Source organism: Strongylocentrotus purpuratus, unplaced genomic scaffold (assembly GCF_000002235.5).
Source record: "Strongylocentrotus purpuratus isolate Spur 01 unplaced genomic scaffold, Spur_5.0 spur5_scaffold_5, whole genome shotgun sequence".
NCBI lineage: Eukaryota > Metazoa > Echinodermata > Echinoidea > Camarodonta > Strongylocentrotidae > Strongylocentrotus > Strongylocentrotus purpuratus.
In genome coordinates, this window is record NW_022145611.1 from 38,413,225 (window position 1) to 38,436,685 (window position 23,461).

At 35.7% G+C, this 23,461-nt stretch overlaps 1 protein-coding gene across 1 annotated transcript in view; it reads right to left on the reverse strand.

The window, feature by feature from the left end:
* Window positions 1–19,639, reverse strand: part of LOC587522 (neurogenic locus notch homolog protein 1-like) — a 52,884-nt gene extending 33,245 nt beyond the window's left edge. Inside the window, exons 1-17 of the mRNA XM_030999787.1 lie at window positions 19,618–19,639; window positions 17,398–17,467; window positions 14,198–14,218; window positions 11,837–11,938; window positions 10,945–11,049; window positions 10,057–10,161; window positions 9,161–9,265; window positions 8,278–8,382; window positions 7,392–7,496; window positions 6,505–6,609; window positions 5,611–5,715; window positions 4,724–4,828; window positions 3,830–3,934; window positions 2,948–3,052; window positions 2,063–2,167; window positions 1,177–1,281; window positions 283–387 (exon numbers count right to left, since the gene is read on the reverse strand). Coding sequence (XP_030855647.1) covers window positions 283–387; window positions 1,177–1,281; window positions 2,063–2,167; window positions 2,948–3,052; window positions 3,830–3,934; window positions 4,724–4,828; window positions 5,611–5,715; window positions 6,505–6,609; window positions 7,392–7,496; window positions 8,278–8,382; window positions 9,161–9,265; window positions 10,057–10,161; window positions 10,945–11,049; window positions 11,837–11,938; window positions 14,198–14,218; window positions 17,398–17,446 — 1,537 coding nt within the window. The 5' untranslated portion in view covers window positions 17,447–17,467; window positions 19,618–19,639. The remainder of the gene's footprint in view (window positions 1–282; window positions 388–1,176; window positions 1,282–2,062; window positions 2,168–2,947; window positions 3,053–3,829; window positions 3,935–4,723; window positions 4,829–5,610; window positions 5,716–6,504; window positions 6,610–7,391; window positions 7,497–8,277; window positions 8,383–9,160; window positions 9,266–10,056; window positions 10,162–10,944; window positions 11,050–11,836; window positions 11,939–14,197; window positions 14,219–17,397; window positions 17,468–19,617) is intronic.
* Between the last annotated feature and the right edge of the window lie 3,822 nt (window positions 19,640–23,461).

Sequence of the window (23,461 nt, forward strand, 5' to 3'; positions counted from 1 at the left end):
TTCAGATATAAGGAGAAGTGAATAGATGAATAGGACGAATAGTAATGAACCACACAGACATTTCAAAGAATAGTTTGCATGTTTTTCCAACTTAATTTCTCTGCGTGCATTATTAGGTCCCAGCCCTAAGTTGTTGCTTCATTTGCGCCTTGTAACAATATGCACTTGGTCTTTATTAAAATGCAAAGAATATTGAGAAGAAAACACAAATTCGATCTGTAGTTCTCTAATAAGAATCGACAATTTTGTTAGCAGTAGCAGTAAAAGCTTAATATATCTTACCCGCTGTAACGCAGGTAGCTCCAGTAAACCCTGTTGCACATGTACATGTACCGGCCGCCTCACAGGTACCACCGTTCATACACTGGCTGTTTTCAGTACAGTCGACTAAAGAAGGAGAGAAATTACCCTTATATTAATTACAAATCTTACATTGATCGCTAACGACCGAACAGCTCCAAAATCCTGGAATTTAAGAATGGTCTAATTAGAATTGTAAATCTAGAAAGTGTGTAGACTTTTTCACCTTCTTAATGAAAACTCGGGGAGGGGGGTTGAGGAGCGTGAGTAAATTACAATGACCATCATGGCATTTATAGTAAAACATCCTTCTTTGGTACTCTTTAGCTTGATCACTAGTTGGTTACGTTGTTTAAGTTTGATCTTTAATATTTTCTATCACAAATAAATACGATATTATATATGGCTAGTAATAGGTGTCTTCTGAAGAGATAGCAGATAAAAAAAACAAGTGTAAGTTTCATTTTGAGCAAAAAGATAACTTCCGGTATTGTTTTCAGAGCATTATTTTAAAGTAATACGATGTGGAAATGTCAAAATCGTGGTGAGTGAGTGTTGTTGTGATTATCCCTGAAAATGAATCCTTGTTCAGATATAAGGAGAAGTGAATAGATGAATAGGACGAATAGTAATGAACCACACAGACATTTCAAAGAATAGTTTGCATTAATAATGTTTTTCCAACTTAATTTCTCTGCGTGCATTATTAGGTCCCAGCCCTAAGTTGTTGCTTCATTTGCGCCTTGTAACAATATGCACTTGGTCTTTATTAAAATGCAAAGATTATTGAGAAGAAAACACAAATTCGATCTGTAGTTCTCTAATAAGAATCGACAATTTTGTTAGCAGTAGCAGTAAAAGCTTAATATATCTTACCCGCTGTAACGCAGGTAGCTCCAGTAAACCCTGTTGCACATGTACATGTACCGGCCGCCTCACAGGTACCACCGTTCATACACTGGCTGTTTTCAGTACAGTCGACTAAAGAAGGAGAGAAATTACCCTTATATTAATTACAAATCTTACATTGATCGCTAACGACCGAACAGCTCCAAAATCCTGGAATTTAAGAATGGTCTAATTAGAATTGTAAATCTAGAAAGTGTGTAGACTTTTTCACCTTCTTAATGAAAACTCGGGGAGGGGGGGTTGAGGAGCGTGAGTAAATTACAATGACCATCATGGCATTTATAGTAAAACATCCTTCTTTGGTACTCTTTAGCTTGATCACTAGTTGGTTACGTTGTTTAAGTTTGATCTTTAATATTTTCTATCACAAATAAATACGATTTATTATATGGCTAGTAATAGGTGTCTTCTGAAGAGATAGCAGATATAAAACAAGTGTAAGTTTCATTTGGAGCAAAAAGATAACTTCCGGTAATGTTTTCAGAGCATTATCTTAAAGTAATACGATGTGGAAATGCCAAAATCGTTGTGAGTGAGTGTTGTTGTGATTATCCCTGAAAATGAATCCTTATTCAGATATAAGGAGAAGTGAATAGATGAATAGGACGAATAGTAATGAACCACACAGACATTTCAAAGAATAGTTTGCATGTTTTTCCAACTTAATTTCTCTGCGTGCATTATTAGGTCCCAGCCCTAAGTTGTTGCTTCATTTGCGTCTTGTAACAATATGCACTTGGTCTTTATTAAAATGCAAAATGTATTGAGAAGAAAACACAAATTCGATCTGTAATTCTCTAATAAGAATCGACAATTTTGTTAGCAGTAGCAGTAAAAGCTTAATATATCTTACCCGCTGTAACGCAGGTAGCTCCAGTAAACCCCGTTGCACATGTACATGTACCAGCCGCCTCACAGGTACCACCGTTCATACACTGGCTGTTTTCAGTACAGTCGACTAAAGAAGGAGAGAAATTACCCTTATATTAATTACAAATCTTACATTGATCGCTAACGACCGACCAGCTCCAAAATCCTGGAATTTAAGAATGATCTAATTAGAATTGTAAATCTAGAAAGTGTGTAGACTTTTTCACCTTCTTAATGAAAACTCGGGGAAGGGGGGTTGGGAGGGTAAGTAAATTACAATGACCATCATGGCATTTATAGTAAAACATCCTTCTTTGGTACTCTTTAGCTTGATCACTAGTTGGTTACGTTGTTTAAGTTTGATCTTTAATATTTTCGATCACAAATAAATACGATTTATTATATGGCTAGTAATAGGTGTCTTCTGAAGAGATAGCATATATAAAACAAGTGTAAGTTTCATTTGGAGCAAAAAGATAACTTCCGGTAACGTTTTCAGAGCATTATCTTAAAGTAATACGATGTGGAAATGCCAAAATCGTTGTGAGTGAGTGTTGTTGTGATTATCCCTGAAAATGAATCCTTATTCAGATATAAGGAGAAGTGAATAGATGAATAGGACGAATAGTAATGAACCACACAGACATTTCAAAGAATAGTTTGCATGTTTTTCCAACTTAATTTCTCTGCGTGCATTATTAGGTCCCAGCCCTAAGTTGTTGCTTCATTTGCGCCTTGTAACAATATGCACTTGGTCTTTATTAAAATGCAAAGATTATTGAGAAGAAAACACAAATTCGATCTGTAGTTCTCTAATAAGAATCGACAATTTTGTTAGCAGTAGCAGTAAAAGCTTAATATATCTTACCCGCTGTAACGCAGGTAGCTCCAGTAAACCCTGTTGCACATGTACATGTACCGGCCGCCTCACAGGTACCACCGTTCATACACTGGCTGTTTTCAGTACAGTCGACTAAAGAAGGAGAGAAATTACCCTTATATTAATTACAAATCTTACATTGATCGCTAACGACCGAACAGCTCCAAAATCCTGGAATTTAAGAATGGTCTAATTAGAATTGTAAATCTAGAAAGTGTGTAGACTCTTTCACCTTCTTAATGAAAACTCGGGGAGGGGGGAGGAGAGTGAGTAAATTACAATGACCATCATGGCATTCATAGTAAAACATCCTTCTTTGGTACTCTTTAGCTTGATCACTAGTTGGTTACGTTGTTTAAGTTTGATCTTTAATATTTTCTATCACAAATAAATACGATTTATTATATGGCTAGTAATAGGTGTTTTCTGAAGAGATAGCAGATATAAAACAAGTGTAAGTTTCATTTGGAGCAAAAAGATAACTTCCGGTAACGTTTTCAGAGCATTATCTTAAAGTAATACGATGTGGAAATGCCAAAATCGTTGTGAGTGAGTGTTGTTGTGATTATCCCTGAAAATGAATCCTTATTCAGATATAAGGAGAAGTGAATAGATGAATAGGACGAATAGTAATGAACCACACAGACATTTCAAAGAATAGTTTGCATGTTTTTCCAACTTAATTTCTCTGCGTGCATTATTAGGTCCCAGCCCTAAGTTGTTGCTTCATTTGCGTCTTGTAGCAATATGCACTTGGTCTTTATTAAAATGCAAAATGTATTGAGAAGAAAACACAAATTCGATCTGTAATTCTCTAATAAGAATCGACAATTTTGTTAGCAGTAGCAGTAAAAGCTTAATATATCTTACCCGCTGTAACGCAGGTAGCTCCAGTAAACCCTGTTGCACATGTACATGTACCGGCCGCCTCACAGGTACCACCGTTCATACACTGGCTGTTTTCAGTACAGTCGACTAAAGAAGGAGAGAAATTACCCTTATATTAATTACAAATCTTACATTGATCGCTAACGACCGAACAGCTCCAAAATCCTGGAATTTAAGAATGATCTAATTAGAATTGTAAATCTAGAAAGTGTGGAGACTTTTTCACCTTCTTAATGAAAACTCGGGGAGGGGGGTTGAGGAGCGTGAGTAAATTACAATGACCATCATGGCATTTATAGTAAAACATCCTTCTTTGGTACTCTTTAGCTTGATCACTAGTTGGTTACGTTGTTTAAGTTTGATCTTTAATATTTTCTATCACAAATAAATACGATATTATATATGGCTAGTAATAGGTGTCTTCTGAAGAGATAGCAGATAAAAAAAACAAGTGTAAGTTTCATTTTGAGCAAAAAGATAACTTCCGGTATTGTTTTCAGAGCATTATTTTAAAGTAATACGATGTGGAAATGTCAAAATCGTGGTGAGTGAGTGTTGTTGTGATTATCCCTGAAAATGAATCCTTGTTCAGATATAAGGAGAAGTGAATAGATGAATAGGACGAATAGTAATGAACCACACAGACATTTCAAAGAATAGTTTGCATTAATAATGTTTTTCCAACTTAATTTCTCTGCGTGCATTATTAGGTCCCAGCCCTAAGTTGTTGCTTCATTTGCGCCTTGTAACAATATGCACTTGGTCTTTATTAAAATGCAAAGATTATTGAGAAGAAAACACAAATTCGATCTGTAGTTCTTTAATAAGAATCGACAATTTTGTTAGCAGTAGCAGTAAAAGCTTAATATATCTTACCCGCTGTAACGCAGGTAGCTCCAGTAAACCCTGTTGCACATGTACATGTACCGGCCGCCTCACAGGTACCACCGTTCATACACTGGCTGTTTTCAGTACAGTCGACTAAAGAAGGAGAGAAATTACCCTTATATTAATTACAAATCTTACATTGATCGCTAACGACCGAACAGCTCCAAAATCCTGGAATTTAAGAATGGTCTAATTAGAATTGTAAATCTAGAAAGTGTGTATACTCTTTCACCTTCTTAATGAAAACTCGGGGAGGGGGTGGTTGAGGAGAGTGAGTAAATTACAATGACCATCATGGCATTTATAGTAAAACATCCTTCTTTGGTACTCTTTAGCTTGATCACTAGTTGGTTACGTTGTTTAAGTTTGATCTTTAATATTTTCTATCACAAATAAATACGATTTATTATATGGCTAGTAATAGGTGTTTTCTGAAGAGATAGCAGATATAAAACAAGTGTAAGTTTCATTTGGAGCAAAAAGATAACTTCCGGTAATGTTTTCAGAGCATTATCTTAAAGTAATACGATGTGGAAATGCCAAAATCGTTGTGAGTGAGTGTTGTTGTGATTATCCCTGAAAATGAATCCTTATTCAGATATAAGGAGAAGTGAATAGATGAATAGGACGAATAGTAATGAACCACACAGACATTTCAAAGAATAGTTTGCATGTTTTTCCAACTTAATTTCTCTGCGTGCATTATTAGGTCCCAGCCCTAAGTTGTTGCTTCATTTGCGTCTTGTAGCAATATGCACTTGGTCTTTATTAAAATGCAAAATGTATTGAGAAGAAAACACAAATTCGATCTGTAATTCTCTAATAAGAATCGACAATTTTGTTAGCAGTAGCAGTAAAAGCTTAATATATCTTACCCGCTGTAACGCAGGTAGCTCCAGTAAACCCTGTTGCACATGTACATGTACCGGCCGCCTCACAGGTACCACCGTTCATACACTGGCTGTTTTCAGTACAGTCGACTAAAGAAGGAGAGAAATTACCCTTATATTAATTACAAATCTTTCATTGATCGCTAACGACCGAACAGCTCCAAAATCCTGGAATTTAAGAATGATCTAATTAGAATTGTAAATCTAGAAAGTGTGTAGACTTGTTCACCTTCTTAATGAAAACTCGGGGAGGGGGGGGTTGAGGAGCGTGAGTAAATTACAATGACCATCATGGCATTTATAGTAAAACATCCTTCTTTGGTACTCTTTAGCTTGATCACTAGTTGGTTACGTTGTTTAAGTTTGTTCTTTAATATTTTCTATCACAAATAAATACGATATTATATATGGCTAGTAATAGGTGTCTTCTGAAGAGATAGCAGATAAAAAACAAGTGTAAGTTTCATTTTGAGCAAAAAGATAACTTCCGGTATTGTTTTCAGAGCATTATTTTAAAGTAATACGATGTGGAAATGTCAAAATCGTGGTGAGTGAGTGTTGTTGTGATTATCCCTGAAAATGAATCCTTGTTCAGATATAAGGAGAAGTGAATAGATGAATAGGACGAATAGTAATGAACCACACAGACATTTCAAAGAATAGTTTGCATTAATAATGTTTTTCCAACTTAATTTCTCTGCGTGCATTATTAGGTCCCAGCCCTAAGTTGTTGCTTCATTTGCGCCTTGTAACAATATGCACTTGGTCTTTATTAAAATGCAAAGATTATTGAGAAGAAAACACAAATTCGATCTGTAGTTCTTTAATAAGAATCGACAATTTTGTTAGCAGTAGCAGTAAAAGCTTAATATATCTTACCCGCTGTAACGCAGGTAGCTCCAGTAAACCCTGTTGCACATGTACATGTACCGGCCGCCTCACAGGTACCACCGTTCATACACTGGCTGTTTTCAGTACAGTCGACTAAAGAAGGGAGAAATTACCCTTATATTAATTACAAATCTTACATTGATCGCTAACGACCGAACAGCTCCAAAATCCTGGAATTTAAGAATGGTCTAATTAGAATTGTAAATCTAGAAAGTGTGTATACTCTTTCACCTTCTTAATGAAAACTCGGGGAGGGGGGTGGTTGAGGAGAGTGAGTAAATTACAATGACCATCATGGCATTTATAGTAAAACATCCTTCTTTGGTACTCTTTAGCTTGATCACTAGTTGGTTACGTTGTTTAAGTTTGATCTTTAATATTTTCTATCACAAATAAATACGATTTATTATATGGCTAGTAATAGGTGTTTTCTGAAGAGATAGCAGATATAAAACAAGTGTAAGTTTCATTTGGAGCAAAAAGATAACTTCCGGTAATGTTTTCAGAGCATTATCTTAAAGTAATACGATGTGGAAATGCCAAAATCGTTGTGAGTGAGTGTTGTTGTGATTATTCCTGAAAATGAATCCTTATTCAGATATAAGGAGAAGTGAATAGATGAATAGGACGAATAGTAATGAACCACACAGACATTTCAAAGAATAGTTTGCATGTTTTTCCAACTTAATTTCTCTGCGTGTATTATTAGGTCCCAGCCCTAAGTTGTTGCTTCATTTGCGTCTTGTAACAATATGCACTTGGTCTTTATTAAAATGCAAAATGTATTGAGAAGAAAACACAAATTCGATCTGTAATTCTCTAATAAGCATCGACAATTTTGTTAGCAGTAGCAGTAAAAGCTTAATATATCTTACCCGCTGTAACGCAGGTAGCTCCAGTAAACCCCGTTGCACATGTACATGTACCAGCCGCCTCACAGGTACCACCGTTCATACACTGGCTGTTTTCAGTACAGTCGACTAAAGAAGGAGAGAAATTACCCTTATATTAATTACAAATCTTACATTGATCGCTAACGACCGAACAGCTCCAAAATCCTGGAATTTAAGAATGATCTAATTAGAATTGTAAATCTAGAAAGTGTGTAGACTTTTTCACCTTCTTAATGAAAACTCGGGGAAGGGGGGTTGGGAAGGGTAAGTAAATTACAATGACCATCATGGCATTTATAGTAAAACATCCTTCTTTGGTACTCTTTAGCTTGATCACTAGTTGGTTACGTTGTTTAAGTTTGATCTTTAATATTTTCGATCACAAATAAATACGATTTATTATATGGCTAGTAATAGGTGTCTTCTGAAGAGATAGCATATATAAAACAAGTGTAAGTTTCATTTGGAGCAAAAAGATAACTTCCGGTAACGTTTTCAGAGCATTATCTTAAAGTAATACGATGTGGAAATGCCAAAATCGTTGTGAGTGAGTGTTGTTGTGATTATCCCTGAAAATGAATCCTTATTCAGATATAAGGAGAAGTGAATAGATGAATAAAACGAATAGTAATGAACCACACAGACATTTCAAAGAATAGTTTGCATGTTTTTCCAACTTAATTTCTCTGCGTGCATTATTAGGTCCCAGTCCTAAGTTGTTGCTTCATTTGCGCCTTGTAACAATATGCACTTGGTCTTTATTAAAATGCAAAGATTATTGAGAAGAAAACACAAATTCGATCTGTAGTTCTTTAATAAGAATCGACAATTTTGTTAGCAGTAGCAGTAAAAGCTTAATATATCTTACCCGCTGTAACGCAGGTAGCTCCAGTAAACCCTGTTGCACATGTACATGTACCGGCCGCCTCACAGGTACCACCGTTCATACACTGGCTGTTTTCAGTACAGTCGACTAAAGAAGGAGAGAAATTACCCTTATATTAATTACAAATCTTACATTGATCGCTAACGACCGAACAGCTCCAAAATCCTGGAATTTAAGAATGGTCTAATTAGAATTGTAAATCTAGAAAGTGTGTATACTCTTTCACCTTCTTAATGAAAACTCGGGGAGGGGGGGAGGAGAGTGAGTAAATTACAATGACCATCATGGCATTCATAGTAAAACATCCTTCTTTGGTACTCTTTAGCTTGATCACTAGTTGGTTACGTTGTTTAAGTTTGATCTTTAATATTTTCTATCACAAATAAATACGATTTATTATATGGCTAGTAATAGGTGTTTTCTGAAGAGATAGCAGATATAAAACAAGTGTAAGTTTCATTTGGAGCAAAAAGATAACTTCCGGTAACGTTTTCAGAGCATTATCTTAAAGTAATACGATGTGGAAATGCCAAAATCGTTGTGAGTGAGTGTTGTTGTGATTATCCCTGAAAATGAATCCTTATTCAGATATAAGGAGAAGTGAATAGATGAATAGGACGAATAGTAATCAACCACACAGACATTTTAAAGAATAGTTTGCATGTTTTTCCAACTTAATTTCTCTGCGTGCATTATTAGGTCCCAGCCCTAAGTTGTTGCTTCATTTGCGTCTTGTAGCAATATGCACTTGGTCTTTATTAAAATGCAAAATGTATTGAGAAGAAAACACAAATTCGATCTGTAATTCTCTAATAAGAATCGACAATTTTGTTAGCAGTAGCAGTAAAAGCTTAATATATCTTACCCGCTGTAACGCAGGTAGCTCCAGTAAACCCTGTTGCACATGTACATGTACCGGCCGCCTCACAGGTACCACCGTTCATACACTGGCTGTTTTCAGTACAGTCGACTAAAGAAGGAGAGAAATTACCCTTATATTAATTACAAATCTTTCATTGATCGCTAACGACCGAACAGCTCCAAAATCCTGGAATTTAAGAATGATCTAATTAGAATTGTAAATCTAGAAAGTGTGGAGACTTGTTCACCTTCTTAATGAAAACTCGGGGAGGGGGGGGTTGAGGAGCGTGAGTAAATTACAATGACCATCATGGCATTTATAGTAAAACATCCTTCTTTGGTACTCTGTAGCTTGATCACTAGTTGGTTACGTTGTTTAAGTTTGTTCTTTAATATTTTCTATCACAAATAAATACGATATTATATATGGCTAGTAATAGGTGTCTTCTGAAGAGATAGCAGATAAAAAAAACAAGTGTAAGTTTCATTTTGAGCAAAAAGATAACTTCCGGTATTGTTTTCAGAGCATTATTTTAAAGTAATACGATGTGGAAATGTCAAAATCGTGGTGAGTGAGTGTTGTTGTGATTATCCCTGAAAATGAATCCTTGTTCAGATATAAGGAGAAGTGAATAGATGAATAGGACGAATAGTAATGAACCACACAGACATTTCAAAGGATAGTTTGCATTAATAATGTTTTTCCAACTTAATTTCTCTGCGTGCATTATTAGGTCCCAGCCCTAAGTTGTTGCTTCATTTGCGCCTTGTAACAATATGCACTTGGTCTTTATTAAAATGCAAAGATTATTGAGAAGAAAACACAAATTCGATCTGTAGTTCTTTAATAAGAATCGACAATTTTGTTAGCAGTAGCAGTAAAAGCTTAATATATCTTACCCGCTGTAACGCAGGTAGCTCCAGTAAACCCTGTTGCACATGTACATGTACCGGCCGCCTCACAGGTACCACCGTTCATACACTGGCTGTTTTCAGTACAGTCGACTAAAGAAGGAGAGAAATTACCCTTATATTAATTACAAATCTTACATTGATCGCTAACGACCGAACAGCTCCAAAATCCTGGAATTTAAGAATGGTCTAATTAGAATTGTAAATCTAGAAAGTGTGTATACTCTTTCACCTTCTTAATGAAAACTCGGGGAGGGGGGTGGTTGAGGAGAGTGAGTAAATTACAATGACCATCATGGCATTTATAGTAAAACATCCTTCTTTGGTACTCTTTAGCTTGATCACTAGTTGGTTACGTTGTTTAAGTTTGATCTTTAATATTTTCTATCACAAATAAATACGATTTATTATATGGCTAGTAATAGGTGTTTTCTGAAGAGATAGCAGATATAAAACAAGTGTAAGTTTCATTTGGAGCAAAAAGATAACTTCCGGTAATGTTTTCAGAGCATTATCTTAAAGTAATACGATGTGGAAATGCCAAAATCGTTGTGAGTGAGTGTTGTTGTGATTATTCCTGAAAATGAATCCTTATTCAGATATAAGGAGAAGTGAATAGATGAATAGGACGAATAGTAATGAACCACACAGACATTTCAAAGAATAGTTTGCATGTTTTTCCAACTTAATTTCTCTGCGTGCATTATTAGGTCCCAGCCCTAAGTTGTTGCTTCATTTGCGTCTTGTAGCAATATGCACTTGGTCTTTATTAAAATGCAAAATGTATTGAGAAGAAAACACAAATTCGATCTGTAGTTCTCTAATAAGAATTGACAATTTTGTTAGCAGTAGCAGTAAAAGCTTAATATATCTTACCCGCTGTAACGCAGGTAGCTCCAGTAAACCCCGTTGCACATGTACATGTACCGGCCGCCTCACAGGTACCACCGTTCATACACTGGCTGTTTTCAGTACAGTCGACTAAAGAAGGAGAGAAATTACCCTTATATTAATTACAAATCTTACATTGATCGCTAACGACCGACCAGCTCCAAAATCCTGGAAATTAAGAATGGTGGAATTAGAATTGTAAATCTAGAAAGTTTGTAGACTTTTTTACCTTCTTAATGAAAACTCGGGGAGGGGGGTTGAGGAGCGTGAGTAAATTACAATGACCATCGTGGCATTTATAGTAAAACATCCTTCTTTGGTACTCTTTAGCTTGATCACTAGTTGGTTAAGTTGTTTAAGTTTGATCTTTAATATTTTCTATCACAAATAAATACGATTTATTATATGGCTAGTAATAGGTGTTTTCTGAAGAGATAGCAGATATAAAACAAGTGTAAGTTTCATTTGGAGCAAAAAGATAACTTGCGGTAATGTTTTCAGAGCATTATCTTAAAGTAATACGATGTGGAAATGCCAAAATCGTTGTGAGTGAGTGTTGTTGTGATTATCCCTGAAAATGAATCCTTATTCAAATATAAAGAGAAGTGAATAGATGAATAGGACGAATAGTAATGAACCACACAGACATTTCAAAGAATAGTTTGCATTAATAATGTTTTTCCAACTTAATTTCTCTGCGTGCATTATTAGGTCCCAGCCCTAAGTTGTCGCTTTATTTGCGCCTTGTAACAATATGCACTTGGTCTTTATTAAAATGCAAAATATATTGAGAAGAAAACACAAATTCGATCTGCAATTCTCTAATTAGAACGTACAATTTTGTTAGCAGTAGCAGTAAAAGCTTAATATATCTTACCCGCTGTAACGCAGGTAGCTCCAGTAAACCCCGTTGCACATGTACATGTACCGGCCTCCTCACAGGTACCACCGTTCATACACTGGCTGTGTTCATTACAGGCTAAAGAAGGAGAGAAATTACCCTTATATTAATTACAAATCTTACATTGATCGCTAACGACCGAACAGCTCCAAAATCCTGGAATTTAAGAATGGTCTAATTAGATTTGTAAATCTAGAAAGTGTGTAGACTTTTTCACCTTCTTAATGAAAACTCAGGGAAGGGGGGTTGGGGAGGGTAAGTAAATTACAATGACCATCGTGGCATTTATAGTAAAACATCCTTCTTTGTTACTCTTTAGCTTCATCACTAGTTGGTTACGTTGTTTGAATTTGTTCTTTAATATTTTCTATCACAATAATCTAATATTTTCTTTGTGTAGACTTTTTCGGGGAGGGGTTTTGGGGAGCGTGAATAAATTACAATGACCATCTTGACATTTATAGTAAAACATCCCAGTTTGTAACTCTTTAGGTTGATCACTAGTTGGTTATGTTGTTTAAGTTTGATCTTTGATATTTTCTATCAAATAAACTATTATTTTCTTTGTGTAGACTTTTTCGGGGAGGGGGTTTTGGGGAGCGTAAGTAAATTACAATGACCATCTTGATATTTATAGTAAAACCACCAGTTTGTAACTCTTTAGCTTGATCACTAGTTGGTTACGATGTTTAAGTTTGATCTTTAATATTTTCTATCGTGTAATTTGATCACTAGTTGGATACATTGTTTACGTTTTTTCTTTAAAATACTATAGATCTATTTTGTTTGTATCTCTCTGTCATTAAGTATGTATAACGTATACGAATTGTGTTTACAAGTTCTGCCTTGTTATTTATACTTTTATGTTTGTTTATACTCTCATACCCCGAGATGGGTTTAAAGAGTCAATAAAATACCACAGTTCTACAATTCTGCAATTAAGAGGACATTGAGGTATGTTCTTTTATTCGAATGATTATCGCATATTTTCTATCACAAATAAATACGATTGCATATATGGCTAGTAACAGGTGTCTTCTGAAGAGATAGAAGATAAAAAAAAAACAATTTTAACTTTTATTTGAAGCAAAAAGATCCCATTCCTTAGTTTTTACTTCATTTTTGCCTTGTAACAATTTGAACTTTGTCTTTTAAATTTAGAAAGGGGGTTTAAAACAATGATAGTTACGAAATTCATTTAAAGGTTAATGTCACGATATATGTCATTAATGTATGTTCTTCATTCGTAGAATTATCCCTTTTTTTTTTTAAAATAAATATGATGTTTGGCTCGTAACAGTTGTTTTGGACAACATGTAAGCTTGCCTGAGGCTTGCAACTGGCTTCCAAGTATTGTAATTCATTCATTAATAACAATTTAATAAAATAACTCGTTACTAGGTCCCAGGAAAGAAACATCCATCTGGTCTATTTTCTACAACACATTAACACACACTTTCTCCTAAGAACAGTTTCGTAGAACAAAGCGTTGTGTCGGGAACGTCTTCTATCTTTATGAATAAGGACCAGGAATCCAGAACATCGTTGGGCCCCTGTCGTATCGGACGCTCTTTAAAGTCTTTCCCCCTTACCTCTCTTTATCTCTCTCTCTCTCGATTTCATTTCTCCCTTCACCTTCCTTTCTTTTCCTTCTCACCCTTCCTTTTCTCTCTCTTCTTTCTTGCTGATTTTCTTGATTATCCTTTTGTTTCCGCGACAATAATGGGGAAGGACCGCAGCCGATTCGCCCTCTCCCTATCCGCCATTTATTTATGCATATATGTATACAAATTGCGGTGGGTTAAGGTTTCCATTCCATTCAATACGTTGTCGATCTCTTACTCAAGGCAGTGACGGATCCAGGGGGCGGGGGGCCCGAGCACCCTCCCCTGGGAAAAAATACGGTTAAAACACGTTAATTTTACATTTTGAGGGGGATGGGCCCCCTCCCCTGGCGCTCAAGGGGGGTGCGATTTTTCAAAATTTCGACGGCTCCCCCCCAAAAAAAAAAAATGATGCTCACTACTCCCCCCCCCCCCCCCCGCTTATTCACCGGCTGGCTGTTTCGCCGCTAATTATTCTTTCACGAATTGGGCCCCCTCTTGGGCCCCTCCCCTGCTGCCGGCTGGATCCGCCCCTGACTCAGGGTAGCGATCACAAATAAAATCCTCTCTTCTTCTTTTTTACCTTCTTTTCTCTTTCTTTACTTCTTTTTTCTTCCGTCGCTCTCCCATTTTTTTAGGCTGCCAAACTCTGTGGATTGACTGGTGACGTTCTTTATAATTTTAATTCAGTTGTATACACTATAAAGAGACGATGAAATCAAAGTATTCTTACCTGCTCTGGTTCCGTTGAATCCTGCTGACCAAGGTTGATAATCAAGGGAAGCATCCCCCAAAATAGATGAAGAAAGAAACAAGTGTTAGTGTGGTCAAGGAATATGAATGTATTTTTCCACATTAGATCTTTTATCTCTGTTTTTACTTCTCCCTCCCCCCCCCCCCACAAAAAAATTGTCTTGAAGGTCAATGGAAGTCAATACTGATACATTGTTAAGTTACTAATGTTAAATTATTCCTTATTGAGACCTATGTAGAATGTCAATATTATCAGATATGTATTTTGTAAATGTGGTTATGTTATGCACTGTATAAACATAGTAAATAAATAAACTTGAAGTTCTTCTTTTTTTCCTTCTTTTTAAAATGACTTGTTATGGTCGGCGAATCGACCTCACACCCCTCCAGCGGAATTTCTACGCTACAAAAATGGTGGGTTCGGCCTGTTCAGCATTTTGCTCTGTATCTTTCCAAGTATAAAGTATAAAGATATTTAGGAGACAGACCTTGCTCTATTAAACAAAAAATTATGATTTAGAAATGGATAGGTTCGTCAACTATTCTACAACTAATGTCCAACCATTCGGCGTATTTGTAAACTATCCTGTTGTTAATCCTCAACTACTCTTCTTACTATTCTAAAAGGAGCGAATGTCAATCTATTTGCAACTGAAGTTAGATATCCCTCAGTTACACCCGTGAGACCGATCATAGGCCAAACCAACACCGAACCAAAATTACATGACTCCGAATGACCACGAACCAGTTCGTTTGGAGTTGGTTCGAACCCTCTTAGGCGGTGTGACAAAGATGTACACTGTTGGTCATAATGGTGGAATAATTATTTTTACCCCAATTTATTGAATGATTTTGACAATGATTTATTCCTAATAGATCTAGATAATAGTATACATTCTCAGATTTTATTGAATAACAATTGGGGAGTGTTTGTTTTGCGTGACTGCTAAAGCATGTGTGTGCTACTATGCTAATCAACTAGGGTACCTACGTCCTTAAGTCATAACTGACAGTAATGGGGATTAATGCCTCATAAAAGGGCACTAATATAGCACATCGACACGGTTTTCATCATGGGGGCTCACAGTAACGAGGCCATTGCTTAGCCAATGAATCATGACTGTACGCAGCGGGCGCTAGGGTACGTCGACGCCCCCACAAAAACAAAAAACAAAGAAAATGCAATAAATTTTCAATAATTCATTGCATTTTCCCCCAGTCCCCAACAGGAAAAATTCCTCTGTAGGGCCATGCATTATGGTTCAAGACATGCCCACATAGAAAATTTGTTTATGTTGGGGGTCGGGGCAAAATGCAATAAATTATTGAAAAATTATTGCATTTTCTTTGTTTTTATGTTTTTGTAGGGGCGTGGACGGGCGGTGTCAAATGAGACTAAACGGAGCTATGTGGCCGCTAGGTCAAAGGCAGCCGAGCGGTCGCCGCCCAGTCCCCGCTCGGTCGCCGCTGGAAGATCAGTTGGTCACTTGGCGGCAAGTTTAAAATCGGTCGGCGTCCGCGGGTAGCGCCATCTCGATTTACCGCCGCGACTGCCCGATCATGGCTACTGGCAGGGGCGTACGCAGGGGGGGGGGGGGGGGGGGGGTTGGGGGTTTCAAACCCCCCCCCCCTTTGGTATTTTTATGTGTGTAAACCCCCTAAAAAAACCTAACCCCCCCCCCCCCTTTGGTTTTATTTATTTTTATTTTTTTAAATTATTACAATAATTAAAAATTTAAAATTTAAAAAAAATTATACCCACGGCTAAACTAAAAAAGGTGACCTTACCCCCCCCCCCCCCCCAACGAAGAAAAATGTCAAATTTTGACATTTCGAGACCAAAAAAAAAAAATTATACCCACGGCTAACCTAAAAAAGGTGACCTTACCCCCCCCCCCCCCCCCCCCCACGAAGAAAAATGTCAAATTTTGAAATTTCGAGACCAAAAAAAGAAAAAAAAGTTTCCGCTTACCCCCCCCCCCCCCCCCCCCCCCCCCCCCACTGAGCGACTTTTCGGCCGGCGCGATTTTCAAATTCCCCCCCCCCCCCCCTTGAAAAAATCCTGCGTAAGCTCCTGGCTACTGGATACTGCATTTTATTACTGGTGTTATAAACATACAAAAATGGAAACGCTGAATTAACTATCAACCCCGTTTCCTCCCTCTTTCTTTTTTCTATTTTTCTTTTATTTGTCTCCTCCTGTTTTTCTTTTTCTTTCTTTTATCATATCAATTTTTGTACTGTATGTCTTAATTAGGATTTTGCCTTTTTTAAATCGTACTATTTGCATGTACTTTATATGATGTATTTTTATTTGTAAACTCAAGGTGTATCACTTTTGAGTTGTACGTTTTAATTTTTTCAATACACCTTGTCCATTCCATTGAATTTAATTCAATAAATACGTCACGTAACAACACGAGGTGAAATATTTTGGTCACATCTAAATTCGAATTGTAACACGATCTTAAATAGACAGTTTTAAGGAAGCAGATTAAGAGCCATGTGAAAATTCGAATATAAACCTGTCTTACATATTTTCGTTGTGTTGATTATACTTGATTAACGACCAACAAAGTAGCACATTACATCAGCTAGCCTTGCCCTTTTCTGGTCGTATACACGAAGCCTTGCCAGTAACAATTGCCAAAATATTATACAAATATACACTGCCTTGAGAGGTTCTGGTTAAAACTTTGCGCAAGAGGTGACTCCAATAGTTGCTGAGGGGCGCAGCCACGAAGCAAATGTTACTTTTGGAGTCACTGAGGCCCATAGTTTTTTTATATCCTGCATCAAAAATTTATTTTTAAAAATTAAAAAAAACATTTTTGGGAAAAAACAAAAAAAATCGTCAATTTTTATCTAAAAAGATTTAAAATATTTTGTTTTCATTAAATTTAGATTTGAAGGAAAAAAAATGATTCAATTAAAAAAAAAAAAAAAAACTTTTTTTTTTCAACTCCCAAATAGTAAACCAAAATAGTACTCTCATATAGTGCTTTCTAAAAATAGGTCAAATATTTCTGGTCAAGTGACGAGCTCTCAACCAATCAAAAGCCAACAAATTTTTGATGCAGGATATAAATTTGAATATATCTAAACAAAAATAAAACAACAGGGCACATAAGGTGTTTATTTAACGTTACCAAAATAAAGAGATAGTAAATAATTACTTACCTATAATGATTAACATCAGGACCAAGGCAATTGTCTTGTAATACCCCATTCTTGATTATTGTTTGAAACCCTGAAATAGAATAGATACACTGTATATCTTAAAAAGGTCAATATAAAAACATCCCCCCTCTCTCTCTCTCTCTCTCTCTCTTTTTCTCCCTCTCTGTCTGTATCTTTTCGATTCTTTGTTTCTTTCATGTCTATAATTCTGTGCTCTAATGTTTCTAGTTTAAAGAATTACAAAGAGCTGTATCATCAAACGTTTCTGTAGTTAGATAGACTCTTCGATGTAAATTCTCGTCGTATATTGATTTATGATTCAGGGGTTGTCATTTAATTTACAAGTAAGCATTTTATCGAATGTATATAATTTGGTTGTATATACTTTAGCTGTTACGCTGTAAGTCTATGACAACTTCGAACAAATAAATACATTACAGTACAAGAACAAATAAAGCTTACACTAATATTTTTCCAAAATTGTATAAAACGTTAACTAAGACTTGAATTAATTAATTATGGTTTGATTTGATTTGATCAATACCCCACTCGTGAGTTCGATTGCCTCTGTCACCTATTAGCTGTTTTTCAAAGGGGTCCAAGCAAAATAATGAAAATGAAAATATAAATAAAATATTTATAAACAAGCAATCATAGATTATAAATGATGTGCTAAGTAACAAAATAACGGTCATATTACAGAGAAAAAATGCATATGATATATCCCTGACTATGAGATTGAATTTCTTTAAATAGAAGTGAAGGCTATTTTACGTTCTTTAAAACTATGAACATCTATGATGGCCACGTTTTTCAAACGTATCGATTTTTTCGTAAAAGAAACATTGACTATGTTTAGATATTTTATTGAAGTAGATTGCAAAATCGTAAATATGCATTATACTTATGCACCTGAATTAATGGAAGCATTACGATGGAAGCATGACGTGAACTCTAAGAAAGGCCAAGTTCCTACCATAGTGCCTACAATTATTTTAATTTACGAAAGTTTATTGAAAGAATATATTTTTTTAAATAATTGAATGATTAGAATTAACCGGTATTTTGACTAGGGCTGAACACAAGTAAGAAAAAAAAGATATTGCAAACAACGCTTTCTTTTGTCGATACGGTAAATAAATCCATTTTCATATTCCAGTCAGTTATTATTAGGTTTTCTTCTCTGCAAAGACAGTAACTAGACGAAAGTCAACGCAGTTGATACCAGGATGGGGAGAAACCTGCTTTATCTACTTTTTCCTTCAATTCAGTGTTAAAGAAATCGAGCTCCAGATAAAAGCATTCTTAAAGGTAATACAAAGTTTTGTTATGGGGTCATGAATTTGGTTTAAGTGAACATATTGGAAGCATATGCGATCCTACGATATCCAGTGATCGTTGTCGCGGTTGAAATCGAGTCTAAAGTTATGAAATTGTAAATAATAACTCTTTATGTTGTATAGCTCCCTCTCAAGGTCAAGCTATTAATTAAGCTATAAAACGAGGTTTCTCGACTAAAATCGACCGATTAGCTATTCCCGTTTGGAAATTATATATCACAACTACATATTCTGACATTTTCATGGTCACAGCTACCATTGTACGGCCGCAGGCGGTATTTGAAATTTTTCAGAATTTACCGGGAGCACCGGTAAATTTTTATATTCAATTTTTCTCGAAAGCAGAAGTGTTTTAGGGGCTAAATTTTGTAGTGCTTTTAATACATCCACAAGGGCATCCAAATATATCAAAATTGTATGAATCACTTATCCACCCAATTTTCAAAATTTCCCAAAACTTTGTATTACCTTTAAGTAATCTGAGCAGCTTTATATTTACATGTATAAGAAATGTTACAATATCGGGATGCATTGAGGAATTTGTTTCCTTTTAAAGCGTTAACATCTTGAAAGATATATTTATGGCATATTGTGTTATTTAACTTTAAGATTCAGATGAGTGATAATAACAAAAGACGATTGCCAACGTACGTTCAATAAAGAAAATAGGTTCTGAATCGGAATTGTGTGATGGAGATCGAAAGACAGAAATAATTGCAATTACGATTGAATAAAAAAGTATGCATATCTAACACTTTTATTATTTTAAGTATCATAAAATCTAAAGAGATAATTATTACAAGACAACTACTTACAAGTGTAAATGAGAAACCAATAAGAATGAAAATGATAATGGTAATAATACTAAAATTGCACTTACCTCTATTTGACTAAGGTAATGTATGTAATCCCAATAAAACCCGTCCTTATAGACCCTATAGGATTGTAATAAGTGAATATGAGCAAAGATATGATTCTGCACTACTTATATATCACTTCTACCAAAGCAACGCCCCTTTTGTATTGTCATGACTACAGTGTGGGCCACATTTGAATAACCAATCAGAGGCGCACTTTTTTACCTGAAACGAATAAAATATTGACCTATATTGACCATTGGGTTTACAGTTCGTTAAAGCAGTGTTTTATTCCTTCGGCTTTCATGATAATTATGTGTGTATGCAGGGATATTCGGTGACCTTGTTACTGAATTCGTACAAAATGCATGGAGAAAGATATAAGGGTATGGGATGCCTGAGCTAAATGCAAAGAAAAATGAATGCATTACTGCCCATGTATAGACCTTGCAACGGGGTCAAAACCGGAACACGTGTACATGTAAATAATTGTATATACACTGTTGGTCATAATGGTTGAATAATTTGTTTTAAACCCAATTTATGGAATGATTGTGACAATGATTTATTCCAAATAGATCTAGATAATATAGGATTTCCCGGCGAAATTCGCGAGTTTGTCATTCGCATTAATTTACTTTGCATTGAAGTTAGCGCAGATTGGCTTTGCCATGCCAATTATCATTCTTTTAGTATTCAATTAAAAATTTTGGTCGAAGGGTTTCATAGATCTGTCATTTAATTTAGAAACTGCTCAACTAGCATTCAAATTAATCGTCACTTGTCGAGGCGTCATTTTTATCATTCAAATTAACACCTGTTAGGAATGTTAAGGGGAAGAAATGCAACAAACGTTTACAGTTTTTAAAAAATGCAATGAAATGCATGATTTGCCATTAGGGTCTTTTCTGTTATTCCATTTATTAATTTTGAGGACAATGCATATGGGTGTAGTCAGACATTTGGTAAAGAAGGGGCGAAATCAAGGGATATGGCATTTCTGCACGGACATGTTCATATACCCCGGAAAGGTGGGAATACAAAAATACCTGTCCCAGTAACAATATTGTACCCTTCCTCCATAATGAAATTGTGATAAATTTATGATGAAACACAAGACAAACAACTTCCTAACATGAAAATTTACAAAGATATTGAGACCATCAAGTCCGTAGATGTAAGTCTTTTTTTTCTTCTTAAAAAATCAAACTTAAAGGATGAGTAAAGTATATAAAGTGTAAAAATGCAAGAAAATAGAATATGTTTAATACACATGGAAAAAACAATCTTGAAAGAAAGAGAATGAGCTATAAAAAGTGTGTAATAAACGAGAAATATATATTGACCATCAATTTAAGTGCACAAAGTGCTAATTTGAATGCTACAAATGAATTCGAATGCTAAAAGTACACCTTCGCGATGCCAGAAATCGTGTTGCGCCAAATCGAATGACCAAATAGCGACAGAAGCACACTATTCATTAATTTGAATGAAACATACATAGATTCTTACGAAAACTTCATAGATTTGAAAACTAGAAAAAGGAATATAAACCCAAGACATATCTGACAGCACTAAAACCGTCGAATTTGAACGCAAGACAAATTAATTTAAATGACAAACTCGCGAATTTGGCCGGAAAATCCTATAGTATACATTCTCAAAATGTATTGAATAATAATCTGTGGTGTTTGTTTTGCGTGACTGCTAAAGCATGTGTGTGATACTATGCTAATCAACTAGGGGTCCTACGTCCTTAAGTCATAACTGACAGTAATGAGGATTAATGCTTCATAAAAGGGCACTAATATAGCACATTGACACGGTTTTGATTCTGGGGGCTCACAGTAACGAGGCCATTGCTTAGCCAATGAATCATAACTGTATACGCAACGGGGGCTAGGGTACGTCGCCGCCCCCACAAATACAAAAGAAACAAAGAAAATGCAATAAATTATCAATAATTCATTGCAATTTGCCCCGACCCCTAACATAAACAAATCCTCTATGTGGGCATGCCTTGAACCATAATGCATGGCCCCCTACAGAGGAATTTTTCCTTTTGGGGACCGGGGGAAAATGCAAACTCTCCACAACCTCTCCTTAATATAATTTAACTCGGAATTAGTTTTGGTTCAAAGTTGGAAACATTTAGATCTTCCTGGTCCTATTCAAATAAATGGTATCGAACCAGAATATTCATAAATCATGTTAAAAGTACATTTCCTTTACCGGTGTTATCATCACTATATACAATGAACCCTAATAAAGCCTCCTTTACACATGGAGCAGTAAACTACCTCAAAATTATTCTTTTCTTCATTAGAGAGATGCATCGATCTTCTCACCCTACACGCTTCAAGCGCATATTGTGGTAGACATGGTTTGTACAATGATTTGTGCGGCCAATTTTACACTTTTTTCATTCAAGTTCATATTTCAAGCATTCTAATTCGCGCGCGCATTTGCAGCGTTGACTCAGCTTTCAAATTCAAAATCCGTTCATTCGAAATCACTATCCGTGCAATCATTCAAAATGTATTACCAAGATATGGCTAAGATAAGAAAATGTCAAACGTGATGTTTACTTTTTGGTCGACTCGGGTGTACATAATATGTCTGAGTATTGTGAAATTGTGTATGCTTATCTTAGGATGGGTGAATTATACTTGTTCTTGTAGGGGATGTATCCGAGTTTAATGTTGTATGATTACATCAGCAAAGTGTATCTTTATAGGTGATGTATTTTGATCCATATGTGAATGGTATTCAGCTTATCATTTCTGATTAGGCCTAGAAAAAGAAAGGGAAAAAAAAAATTTAAAGAAAGATGGGGAGCTGGTAAAAAAAGAAAAGAGGAGAAAGGTTGAGGGAGAGAGATTGGAGAGAGACAGAGAGTGAGAGAGAATGGGGAGAGGGTGACATGGGATAGAGAGAGAAAGCGAGAGAGAGAGAGAGAGAGAAGGAGAGAGAAAGGATGGGAGAGGGACAGAGATTGGGGAGAGAGAGAGGGGGAAGGGAGAAGGAGAGAGAAAGGGTGGGAGAGGGAGTATATATATATTTAAAAATTTCCCCAGTACTATAGCAGAAATCACCTCCAAATCACTAGTTTTTTGGTTTTAACATTTTATCAATGTTTCCAATTTTTTAGAATATGTATATATATTGAAAGAAATGTGTAGTACGGGATATTCATGAATATACATAATTAGCGATATGATAATCAAATACATGATCAAAAGGCAAAAAAAGACAGATAAACAAAGTACATTAACTAAACTGTTGAGATTTCATTGTGAAACAATGATTAACAATAATTCCAAGTATTCTATTTCAGGCAATGAAAGTTTCCTTTTTATTTACGATATCTCTCTAAATATTGCACTAATTTGAATGTACGAAGTAGGAAATTGTACGCACATTCGTGAATTTGATTTCACCGAATATGAGTAGAGAGTGCCGATTAATGATTTTGGATTTGAATGCCCGAATTGACCTGCGAGCGACCTCTTTGTGAATTGGAATGAAAAAATTGCGAAACCGGCCGCAAAAACGTATACTAAAGTGTGATTGAAGGTAGTGACCGAGCGGAAAATAGCATCGTGGAAGTTTAAAGTGTATTTTGGAGCACTTAAAAGCTTATCCGTACTGCAACATTAATAAATACAATTGTGTTGTTGTCTTGCAGGGCGAACGGGGGTTAAACAAGTTAATCAGGTTATACAAGAATCACTACATGAAATGAAGTGAGAGGGAGCGTAAAGACAAATTGTCACTTTGAAAATGATACCAAGAACATGTTTATTATTATAATATTGGTTAGCATGCGTGAATTTGAAAGGTATTGAGTGAGTGATGTCACAGGAT